The sequence below is a fragment of the Asparagus officinalis genome, chromosome 1 (assembly GCF_001876935.1).
Source record: "Asparagus officinalis chromosome 1, Aspof.V1, whole genome shotgun sequence".
In the NCBI taxonomy this organism is placed as follows: Eukaryota; Viridiplantae; Streptophyta; class Magnoliopsida; order Asparagales; family Asparagaceae; genus Asparagus; species Asparagus officinalis.
Genome location: NC_033794.1, coordinates 98,620,135 through 98,633,365, shown reverse-complemented (window position 1 = coordinate 98,633,365; position 13,231 = coordinate 98,620,135). Strand labels below are relative to the sequence as shown.

Genomic DNA, 13,231 nt, shown 5'->3' with positions numbered 1-13,231 from the left:
GTTATCGTGGAATTTTGTATTATATTTCTTGATTGGAGAGAAGAGAGGAGAGATTTGTGTATATATATACTAGTATAATTGCACGTGCAAATGCACGTGGTAAAAATTATAATTATTAATTTATTATTGATTCATTTCATTAAGATTTATTTTATTTAAACCATGTTTCAAACATATGGATAGAATTTAAAATTTTAAAAGGATGGAATAATGAAATTACATATTTGTATCACTTTGGTGATAATAGATTGTTTGCATACTTACAATTGACAGTAGAAGACCTATTTAATCATAATCATCCAATATAAATGTTACTAAAATAGTAGCATCAATTTTTTTATTTAGTCTTACTTTTTTCTATCTCCTCAAAACAATTAATAGTAATGCAACAAACAATAGAGATACTATAAATATATATTTTTATCATTGGATATTTTATAGCCTTAATGGTTCCAAATTTTTTTTAGCGGTTAGCTACAAACAAATCATCCCTCCTGCTTTGTTCTTAAGATTCCAATGTACATAAGTTAAGCATATAAAATTAGCTAACTATATGCCAACCTATTCAAAAGGGTCATCCTAATAAAAGGAAACATATAGAGTTTGTTGTTATACTGCAGACAAAATAAGCTTACAAGCAAGTAATAACAATGCCCATTGGTTACAAAGGTAAATGAGAGGACCAAAGATGGAATGCACTAAACCATACGTGTATTTCAAAACACACCAACATCCAATGGATCAAGCATTCACTACAAAAATATATAAAGAAAGTGCTTCCCTACATGCTAAACATAAAACGTTACATGTCATGAGTTTATAGATGTCAGGCTACAAGTAGACATACATTCATGATTCATCAAATAAATTTCACAAAATAACAAATCACAAGCGACAACCCAACAACACATGGTGAAGAACAGGAAAGTTTGTATGTAATATAACCTGAAACCACAAGTCTATGTGGTATCTAGTAAAGTTGCCTCGTAATGTATGGAGACCTTCATACATGGGAAAACAAATACAAATCATTACCACAACCTAAATCCATATATTATAGAAAATTTTAGTAATTTACCTAGCAATGAAGAATATATTGCTCTTCTGGCAGTTCTCCTCGGTGACAAAATCAAAGTCATAAATAGCATATCGACATTCCTTCTCACGAAGGCTCGCAGTGAAATCCTCGTAGCTCATAGTGGGTTAACCAAGTTTCTCCACAACAACCTGTTTCAGCTTCTCATCTATCTTAAAAACTATGAAACGATGAGTTTTCTTCGCCTTCAACTCCAAGAATTTCAGCTTGCAATCATCATCCACAGCCATCCCAAACGCCACCTTGGCATTAAATTGACCGCAACAAACGAATTACGACGAAAAGAGTGAAGAGGTTACAACTAATTCAACTAACCAAGTGTTTCAAGATCTCAAGAAATTTAAAATCGAATTATAAGCATATAAGACTAAACTCGACCTATAATCTGATTGACTTTAGGTTCACACATCAACAGTAAATTATGGATTCAAAAAGATAATTTAAAAAAACCTAAAGAATTAAGCAATCAACACACATAAAATCCACGTAATCTCTCAATCACGAGATTCACAACGCAAGTTCTACACTACAGATACAGGAAAAATACCTAAAAATGTTGAAAAGCACAAATAATTCAAGAAAAATTACTCCAACGATCTCATACGTTCACTCGTAATGTCGATCATCTATTAACCCTAACATTCAAGCATTACCAATTATTTCATCAAGATAGAAATCACTCACACGCAACCGAATGAATGATAAATTTAAGCTGAAGAAAAAACTCTTTTATTTCAAATATGATAGATTTATAATGACATGCAAAGGATCATTACTAAGGAAGATGTGTTATTATGATAAATCAGTTATATTAGCTTGGATGAAAATAATTTAGCAATACATGTGGCACATACCTGCTCAGGAGTTTTTTCATGATACCTATTTTCAGATACACCTTGCGCAAGCAGCTTTTTCCGCCTACCACTTGTATAAAGTTCAAACAGGCATCCGTGCGCTTTTGCAATAAGACCCATCCTCAAGGGACATAAACATAGATGTGCCATTGACCTGTTGAATAGAATCTGAGATGAAATGTCCATGATCCAAATCCCTTCTTGCAAATGATTCATCAACAAAAGTTTGCGTGGAGTCGAGATCACAAAAAAGGTCATATGCATGTTATAAGTAATAAAGTCAAGTATTCTCTGAATATGTATTTATATTCACACAGTTAAATGCTAAATTTAAGGTAATAACTGCATAATTAATCAAAGCATGCAATAGTAATCAAACAACTATATGTGCATATGCTAATAATTCATAAATTGTCCTAACAAATAACATTCATCAGTTTATCATCTTAAAAGCATATGAAAAATAGTACGCAGGTGAATCAACTGGAATACATTGGAACAAGAAGCAACGCATTGAGATGAAGAATTGTTGCAACAATAACTCAAATTAACAACACAGGTGCAATTAAAGTTTTAGTTTCTCATTTAGACTATAGAATTGATTCCAATTATACGTTTACCATCAGAACAGAACAATCAGTAGAATCTTGACAAGAGCATTTTGGGTTCACTACAAGAATCCTTTCCTATAACAATTTGTCAGAAAGCCTTGAGTAGTTAAACCCTACTGGTCAATTAAAAAATAAATCCCCCCCCAAATTGTATATGCAAACAACCAAACAACTATGCTTCCTTGTTAGCAAGTAAACATGTAGCATGACACAGACATGGGACAAGACTATTATTCAAAAAGTATGACATGGAGACACAACAACTTGATATTTCAATATATGTTGTAATAATTATAATAGTAAAGGGAGTTTATATGCCTACACGCCATATTCATACTTCCAAGGGTCTAAACAATTATTTCTAAATAAAACAGATAATGATTACATTAATAAACAATAAATAAAATAAAATAAAAATGAGTTTCAACTACCATAATGATGTTTGAAATTTTGCATAAACCTAATTTATTTGCAAGCATATTCAAGAGTCAATAAAAAAATTTTAGCAGGGCTAACAAATAACATTGGGACCAGAACAATACAAAGTAAGAAAAATAAGCATTGATGATTGAAAACAATGCTCATTTGCTTGGATGCAAAAGAAATGAGTCATGTTCCTGAATGAAGTGAATTTGAAAAAGCCATCCTAGCTGGAGTGAATATTTCTAAACCGCGTTACAATTCAAAGCTCAAACCAAAGATTATTAAGAAGCTTTATTAAGAAAAATGTAACAACACTGGTTAAACAATTCAATTTTTCAGAATGTTTACAAAGAGGTAATCTTAATTTTTATCAGTTTCATGCAAGCATTTCCGCACATAGCAGGTTGGCAATGAAGTGCGTTAGGCAAGAAAACTCATTAAAATGATCAATTTATTATAATAAACATTCAATAGTCAAGAAAAGTAAACACATAGCAGTTATTTAAACCCTTATTTAGTTCCTGAGAAATTCCTGGAAATGGAATCTTTCCTGTTGAAGTGTCCATTTCTAGGAGCGTTCGAGATTTGCAGATTCAATTACCCTATGAGTATACAAGTCCATTTACTACTAAAATCCAAGAATTGTTAGGAGTATCAGACAAAATCGAGATGGTTAACTCATGCATGCTAACGATATTAACTTGAAGGGTAATGCAAGTAGGTATTATTGAGACAATGAGAGGTACAAGATAATAATGTTTGTAACACAATGCATGCTAAGAGACCACGCATCAAAGCTAGTCAGGTGGTTCACTCAGAATATTGCATAGAATTCTACGTAAAAGCAAAAATTGAATATTCGCACAAAATAATTATGAAATGCAAAAGCACAATTTCATAAGATAAACATTAATTTTTTCAGACCTATCTCTACAATTTTCGATTAAATGCTTAGTCAATTTGAAGTATTTCATTGTCGTCATCAAAGCCATTTCCTAATAAATGAAGTGTGTTTCATCAAAAAAATCATCATGAAATATGAGTGGCCAAAGCCTGAAGAAAAGTTGGTTGCTAGAGGGAAGTTTATCGTTTCTCATTCAGAGAACAGACACACTTTAATGTTTGTAACACAATGCATGTTCAGAGACCACGCATCAAAGCTAGTCAGGTGGTTCACTCAGAATATTGCTTAGAATTCTACGTAAAAGAAAAAACTGAATATTCGCACAAAATAATTATAGAATGCAGAAGAACGATTTCATAAGATAAACTTTAATTTCATCAAACCTATCTCTACAATTTTCGATTAAATGCTTAGTCAATTTGAAGTATTTCAATGTCGTCATCAAAGCCATTTACTATATTAAATCCCAATGACATGCTTTGCATGGGTAGTTGAAACTGTCTCCTCGATTTGAATGCAAACCTGGTGAATTCTAGATGTAAGTATGTAACAAATTATTGTATTTATTCTTAGCTTGAGTAGGAAATAAATCAAAAACCTATAGCATAATAATATCCGATTTATTCAATGCCTTCCATTGGAACATGAAATGTTTAGCCAGAGTGAGGGCTTTCCTCCTTGAGTCTTCCCCAAAGATGACATGAGGAATTCAGAAGACCTATTGGAGAGTACTGTACAACAAACAACTCCGACCAAAGGGTACAAACCTACAATGGCAGTATAAGAATTCATCGCATTTCAACATACGTAGATGTTCACTCTTATTGCAAGAAAACAAGAAAAATATGCACATTTTTATCTTTCTAAACTACAGGAAAATATAGCGTGCTTATAATTTGATAGGATAGTCCCATATCATGCATGTAGGGAATTAAACAATCTTAGTTAAAAGTCTCAAAAAATCTATCATAAAGTATGAGTGGCTAAAGCCTGAAGAATGTTTAATTGTGACAAGAATTATACTTAAAAGAACATGCTGAAGTAAATAGTTAAGTATGTGTTCATATATAGACCAGTTACTTATTGCAGTTACAGATCTTTATTTATTAAAAAAGAATATGAACATATAAAAACAAAGATAAACATAGGCATCGAATGAGTTAACATAAAATCTTATATTTGCACTACAGTATGCTTGAAGAACCTGAAAGATAGTGCTGAATCAACGTTATGGCACGAAGTCTCAAGTTCCTTAAATGCTTCTTCCACTCAATCACCAAGAAGCAGAAGCTAGTGAAGTATAAAAATCAGCACATAAAAGGCTCAAAAAGCTGTCCATCAAAGGAGAAGAAAATCAAGAATGAATTATAGTACATAACTTGTGGAACACAATCCATGACTTGTGGAACACAATCCATGCATCATCAATATTTTTAACTGATGACGAAGATATCAATTAAACAAACATTGTAAATCCAATGACTGACATACAAATTTAGTACTGTCAAAAATAAAAAATACGTTGCACCTATTCTAATATCCCAAATACATTACTTCCATAATAGCGAAACCCTCATGTATGAATCTTATTGTCCAGTCTCACCATATTAAAACATGATGTTAAGATTGGTTGAATTGTATCAAGACTAACCAAGATTGGACACATTGTCCCTTGAGTTTTTCATGGAAACTACAATTTTACAGAATTGGTAAGTACATTAAAAAAATACCATAACAAGAACATCCTTAATGGTTACACATATTATGTTAAGGTATGCTAAAAAAAGTTATGAATCCTCTGTTTCAATAAACTTCACATCTGGCGGCTCTAGATATGATCCCCAAACTGCTGTCTCAGTGGTGATATTCCTAACCCTCATAAACCATAGGAACTTAGTTTTAGATATTTCATAAAATTCTCAGTTGGATATTTGTTGTTGTAGTCTGTTTTAAGTGCGACTGATCAGCTAAACCTATTCAAAGAATACAAGGAGAAGCTGAAGATCATTGCAGGAGAAGAAAGAGCAGCAGACATCATCACAAAGAGTACGTATCTCGTTGTCTTGGGAACTAATGACTTATCAACCACTTATTTTATCATGCAACTTCGAAAATTAGGAGTATGATCTTCCTTCTTACATCAAATTTTATCATAAACCATATTAGGAGCAAGTCCCATTGACAAAATTAGGGGAAAACGTTAAAATTTGGCAAAAGGTACAGAATTTAAAGATGGTACCTTGGAAGTTTTCTCGGGAAGCAAGATCCCAGCTGAGATCTTTGAAGGGGGCGCGATCTTCTCCATCAAAATCTTGTTGAGCGCAGAAATCAAATGTGAAAGGAAAAAGTTAATGAAAGAATCAATAATCAATAAGATCAATAAAGAATAAGAGTAGAAAAGTGCAGGATTAGTTTAAAAGAACGAATCTAACTGAGAAATGGAAAGATCGAGATTCAACTTACTTTGTAATCTCGCTCCAGCTACCCTTTGATTATTGAAACCCTCGTCACTTTAAACCCCAGGATATCGAGAATTAGGGAAAAATTAGAACAAAAGGAAAGGAATGAAGAACAAAAAGGGGAGAGGGTGAATTGAGCAGAACTAACGATTAGATCTAAGGTTTTGTGTAGCGGAGTGAAGAAGAAGAAGAAACCTTCGTGATCCTAACCGATGCCAAAAATCTGAGAACTGAACAGTTGAGGGCAGAGGTGGTGCGTTGATGACGAGGACGATAATACTCATCTTTGGTATTTGATGACAGATCGTGGGACTGTGTTTGCTGAGGAGAAGCGTAACCGATGAACCGCGTAACCGAAGTTTAGGGCTTTTGATTTCTGATGAAGAATTCTATGTGACGATTATAAAGGATAAGTTTGGTATATTTAAATTGGTTGAAGGGTAATTTGGGATTGGGAAAGTTTTTCAAGAACTCCCTCTTTTAAAGGGTAGATAGATATATATATAGAGAGAGAGAGAGCGACTGAGGGTGTGAGTGTGTGGTGAGGAATTTATAGAAAAATAACACTACATGCACACTCTCTACCACACTCTCCATCACACCCCCTCTCCTGCTACAGTGCAGGGGGGCCCACCTGAGATTTTTTAAAAAATCTCAGGTGGGCCCCCCTGCACTGTAGCAGGAAAGGGGGTGTGGTGGAGAGTGTGGTAGTTCTCTCTCTCTATATATATATATATATATTCCATTTCTCATACGTACTTATGCGAATGCATTCCGTCCCGACTTTAGGTTTTTTTGAAAAAAAAATCCAGCGATTCTATCTCTCGTCCTTCAAAAACCCCCGTGACCCCAAGAACCCATCCAAGATCCCTAAATTTCCTATCTCCCTCTCCCCCTCCAAGACCCTCCCTCCTCCCTCTATCGATCAGTCCCTCTCCGCGACCCTCCCTCCTCCCTCCTCCGCGACCCTCCCTACTCCTCCTCCACGATCTCCAGTCCCCCTCTCTCCACCCTCCTCCCCTCCCCCAACCCCAGCCCCACTCGTTGTCGCCCCCAGCCCCAGCCCCAACTCCTCCACGATACCACCGCCGCAAGATTGAATCGGGGTGAATTCTGCAAAATATTAAAAAAAATTGGTGGTGTGATGGGCCGTTTTTGTTGCTTCAAGTAAAACATTGAAGCAAATAAACAGAGATTAGCAAATAATGCAAGAGAAATAAAAAAAGCGAAGACTGTAGCCAACATTGTGGATAACATCTCTCTTGAATCAGGTACGTTCAACAATTTTATTTCCTTACAATTTTAGAACTTTTTATTATTCATAATTATTATGAAATGATAAGAATTGGGTCACTAATATTCAATAGAAGTTCCATTTTCTTGAGATGATTTTTCCTTAAGCCTGATTTATCATATATAATATAAAATATTGTTAGATTTTACCACAATGTAATGTAATCTATAAACTTTATTATTCAACATCTGAAAACAATGCATAATGTATAAGTGTAAGTAAATTAGGGGTCTTCATTGTTCTGCATTTTTAAAGAATTTTCAATAAATAATACATACATTATGAAGAAATAAAGTTACGGAATTTTCCAAGTGCAAGGAATTTATTGATTTTTTTTTAAGAACCACCTTAGTCTACCTCTCTTTTTCTATTTGTTTCTCTTTGATTAATTGGTGTGCAGAGATGAATTTGGATTGATGAGTAATAATAATGCAAAGGTCGCCTAGATCTCTTCTGCATAGAAGAGCAATTGCATTTGCTACATTAGAGAAGAAATGGAGCTTGGCTAGCAAACGTCTCCTTATTTTTGTATTTTATTTATAATTCTAGTAAGTTTTATGGTTGTGTTGAGCCTGAATTTTGAGAGTAACTTATGTGATTTTATGAACCTTGAATTTTGGGAGTAGATTATGTACATAATTTGGATTTCGTTGGGTTTTTGTATGGGCTAAAGAAAAGAAACATGCCCTTGTGACGTTAGCAACTAGTATGCTGAACTCCTAATGCACTTATGTTCCTATTTTTCTAATTTTTTTAAATCTGTATATTGTTTGTTATGTAAATTGGATGGAGAAATATATGTGTATATTTTATTCCCTACTTTGTCGAAGTTGCATTCAAGTATGTTGTCCTATGATTTGTGAATAGAAATGCAGGGAAATGTTACAGCTCAGCTTGTCAAATTTACGGCATCAACTGGCTGTTCTAGCCAAGTGTTAGAGTTTCTTCTGTGAAAGTTTGTCAATAAATTTTCCTTTGCTTCATACCATTAGAAGAGTTGTCAAGAAAGAGAACCATATTGTTCAATACAGGCATCTTTCTAATATGATATCAGCGATAAGAAGTTAAGCATGTTTCCATATGATAGTAACGAAAAAAAATTAACTCATGGAAGTTTCTCCTATATTTAATTCAGAGTTTTTTAAGCATTGATGTTGGAGCTTTGCTTCTCGCCATAACCTTAAACTAAGGCTTAAACTAATTCTGAGCGACATGTTTTCCCTATAGCCTCATAGAGGATAGCAATAGATCACACACTTAAACCTTAAAAGGACTAAAAAAGTATTAAAAAGATCAAACATTTCCTCATGAGCCCCAAAAAAGATGCAATGTGCATCACAATCCCCCCCCCCCCCCCCCCCCCCAAGCCTAAAGTTTATCCTCCTCCAAGTCCATCCTAAATGCACATGGACGATCCAGAAGAAGAACACGTACTCAAATGCACGTAAACTAAAATGAATATGAGGACATCAAGTATAAGCATGATTAATTCCAGGATAGTCACTCTATATCCAAAAGAGCTAAACATGTATAAAATTACATCAAAACCAAATAGTTTACATGAACTCTCATCAAATAAATCTACACCAGCTATACATAAAAATAACACAAATTTTATTAATAAAATGTCAATACTTCGAATTATCCCAAAATCGCATCTGGTGGACTAAAATCAATCATGCTATTGCTCCTGCTGCCGCCTTCTTCTAACAAGAAGTCCAACAAAGCCAAAAGCTTAGCATCATCTTCCATGTCTCGAAACACTGACGCATATCACCATCTTTACCGGCCACCGCAACACCGAGCACAGGCACTCAATTCAAAAGATGTTATCTTTTCCCAAATTAGAGAGGGATCGAGAGAGAGGGATTGAGAGAGAGAGAGAGAGAGAGAGAGAGAGAGAGAGAGAGAGAGAGAGAGAGAGAGAGAGAGAGAGAGAGAGAGAGAGAGAGAGAGAGAGAGAGAGAGAGAGAGAGAGAGAGAGAGAGAGAGAGAGAGAGAGAGAGAGAGAGAGAGAGAGAGAGAGAGAGAGAGAGAGAGAGAGAGAGAGAGAGAGAGAGAGAGAGAGAGAGAGAGAGAGAGAGAGAGAGAGAGAGAGAGAGAGAGAGAGAGAGAGAGAGAGAGAGAGAGAGAGAGAGAGAGAGAACTACACAGGAAACTAGAAACTCAAAGAACAAACATTGCAATAGTAATTAAGATTCTCATGATGAAGTAGATTCAGCATCAAAACTTCAACTAGAAACTCTCGGTTTCCTTGTAAACCATTTTTATCTAGTTGTTTGACTACAATTTCCTGTGAAAAATGAACTAACTATCGTTTGTTGATATCTGAATTAAACCAGGAAACTAATTAATATAAGAAAGGGGATTACTTGCATTAGTTCAGCATATTTGAAAACTCTGGCCTCATTAGTATTCTTGTTTTCTAATTTGTAAAATCTCTTCAGCTACTGTCCGGTGCTTGGTAGTCACTGTACATGTCAAAAACTTGTTAAATTTTTAGAATTTTCCCCTCTTCGAATCATCAAAATCAATCTACACCCAAAATCCAAAATCAACAACAATAAATCTACACCGAGAATCCAAATCCCCATCTCCATAGCCACCAAAAAGAAAAAAAAACACATTTTCTCGAAGCCAATCCAATCAAAGGGATATATATATAGAGAGAGAGAGACGGAGAGAGAGAGAGAGAGAGAGAGAGAGAGAGAGAGAGAGAGAGAGAGAGAGAGGGGGGGGGGGGGGAGAGGGGGGTGGGGGGGGGGGGGGGGGGGGGGGGGGGGGGGCGGGCGGGGGGGGGGGGGGGGGGGCGGGGGGGGGGGGCGGGGGGGGGGGGGGGCTGAGGAGAGGGAGAGGGAGAGAGAGAGAGGGGGGTTCGAGTTATTACTTGGCAGCACCGATTCAATCTTGCCGATGGTGTCGTGGAGGAGTTGGGCAGGCGCTGGGGGCGACAACGAGTGGGGCTGGGTTGGGGTTGGGTGTTGGGGTTGGGGAGGGGAGTAGGCGTGGGAGAGGGGGGGATTGGAGATCGTGGAGGAGGAGTAGGAAGGGTTATGAGAGGCGAGGAGGAGGTTACGGAGGGGCGGCTGATCGATAGAGGGAGGAGGGAGGGTTTTGGAGGGGGAAAATATTTTGAATGCAACGAACCGGGTCACCTTGCCAAAGATTGCCCTAAGCTCAAAAAAAATATTTGAAATACAAAAAGAAGAAAGCTATGTATGCCACATGGAGGAATCTGAACCAAGCGATTCGGATAGCAATGAAGAAGGAGCAAAGATTGTTCTTCATGGTCCCAACATTTGCTTTATGGCTCAAGAAAAGAAGGTAATATCCGACACTAAAAGTGAGTCCTTCTATATGCAATGTAATCTAGCAACCGCATTAGAAGAGTTAAGCCTTGAGTTTAAAAGAATGACAAAAGAATACTCTTCCTTTAAAAAATTACATGCTTCTTGTGATTCCAAACTTGAGCAACTACAATCCTCACTTGTTCTAAAAGATGAATTGTTAGGGGATCTCGATTTTGAAAACAAACAATTGAGATCTAAAATTGAAAGGCTTGAAATTAAAATTGGTAGAATTAAACCTACTCATGCATATTCTAGTCGTCATCACTTTGAAAGAAATAGGTTTCATAGATTTCATGCTTCTAACCACAAGAAAAATTTTTTGTGCACTTATTGCATGAAACATGGTCATATCTCCACTCATTGTAGGATTAAAAATAACAATGATTATTATGGAATGACATGGACGTTAGACCCTAGAGGGGGAGGGGGTGATTAGGGTCTTATGCTAATCTAATCCGATTTAAATGCCAATTAAAATTAATTAATAAGTATATTCTTGCAAGATAGATATACAAGAGTTATAAGCAAGAATAAGCAATATGAATAAAGAGATATATCCTATATGATAAAAATATATGCAAGGATATATAAACTAACACAATGGTGATATAATCAAACTACAAATGTGATAGAGCAAAATGATCAACAAGCAATACACAATGGCGATGTAAGATATGAACATGCAAACAAGTGTGCCAATACAATCACAAACAAAGGATATGTTTACGAGGTTCGGTCCCCACGACCTACGTCCCCGCTCCTCACCTCGAGGAGATATTCCACTATCATAATCCGGTTTGGAAGTCGAAACTTCTACACACTCAGTTTACAAGTTCACCGAAAACTCTCACACAACAAATACTATGCAATCACACTCTACACCCTCTCAAGTGTTAGACCTAGACGTGTCTCCCTCAAGTGCTCGGTTACAACCTCTTCCTAGGTTCGTCAACCGACGCCACTCCTCTTGGGACGATCCCCGACTCTTACCGCACACTCCTCTTGGTGTACAAGTGTATTACAAAATGTATCTCACAATGAGCACAAATACAATAAAGTTCTGAAAAAAACACAAGCGCGGTCGACCATGGCGGTCGACCGTGAACTGATATATGAAAATGAAGTTCTTAAAACTATTTTTCTGATTTTAAAACACTGTTTAAAAATATCAAATAAATTCTAAAAAATATAAAACTTTGGGAAATGATTGTAGACATGATAATAAACATGCTACAATGATTGGTTTCCAAAAAGGACTTCCTAAATAAAAAATATCATCATTTTACAAAATAGGCCAAAACATGAAAATGTAAACATGTGAATTTTGACACTTTGGCTAAACCATGTTTTGAAACTTTGCACAATGATTATGTAGACTTAATAAAATATGTATATGATTATTGTTAAGTCCAAAAACTAAGAATACAATATTTTTACAAATACAAAAGAAAATAAAACATATGAGTATGTATATGAAAATATATTTGTTTCATATCTAAGTAGTTAAACCAAATCAAAATAATAAATATGAAATATGTAATTTCATATTTGTAAACATGAAAACCCAAAACCATGCATGTATATATATAACTATATATATACATAGAAACCAAATACGTGTGTGTATATGATATTGAGCTTAAGGTACTTAACACACATAATATAAAACCTAAACTAAGTTACCCAAGCTAGATCTTGATCTTCCTGAACTTGGATCTTGAACTTGAATTGCATAAGCTTCAACCCGACATTCCGCCAACCTCCTTTTGATATGATTGTTATGGCGCAATCCATCCATCCTCCAATATATTGTTTGTCTACAATAAATAAGAAAACACAAACACTAGACAAACAATATTAGTAGTAAATTATTTGTTAAACATCATCAAAATAAGAAGGCCAACAATGGGTACCCAAAGGTACCAAGTTAGTAGTAAATTATTTGTTAAACATCATCAAAATAAGAAGGCCAACAATGGGTACCCAAAGGTACCAAGAATACTAACACCTAAGGACCCAAGATTTGGGTATCTAAAGTTTCTACGTCTTCATCTTATGTAGGGAACATCACAAACACGACGTAGAAAGATATGATATCTTGATACTGGTTGCTCACATCATATGACTGACAACAAAGAGCTATTCGCAACCCTATCAAGGATTGAAGGAGGTAACGTCTCCTTCGGTAGCGGTGAGAAATGTAAAATTATAGGTATTGGATACATTGGTAAGATACCTTT

The 13,231-nt window shown here is 35.5% G+C and overlaps 1 protein-coding gene across 1 annotated transcript; it reads right to left on the bottom strand.

Moving 5' to 3' along the window:
- On the bottom strand, positions 1,009-2,464 carry LOC109843459 (eukaryotic translation initiation factor 3 subunit C-like). Its single transcript, XM_020412391.1, has 2 exons — positions 1,951-2,464; positions 1,009-1,338 (listed from the first exon to the last, which is right to left on the bottom strand). Exons 1-2 carry the CDS (start codon positions 2,212-2,214, stop codon positions 1,204-1,206), a joined length of 399 nt encoding a protein of 132 aa, XP_020267980.1. The 5' UTR covers positions 2,215-2,464; the 3' UTR covers positions 1,009-1,203.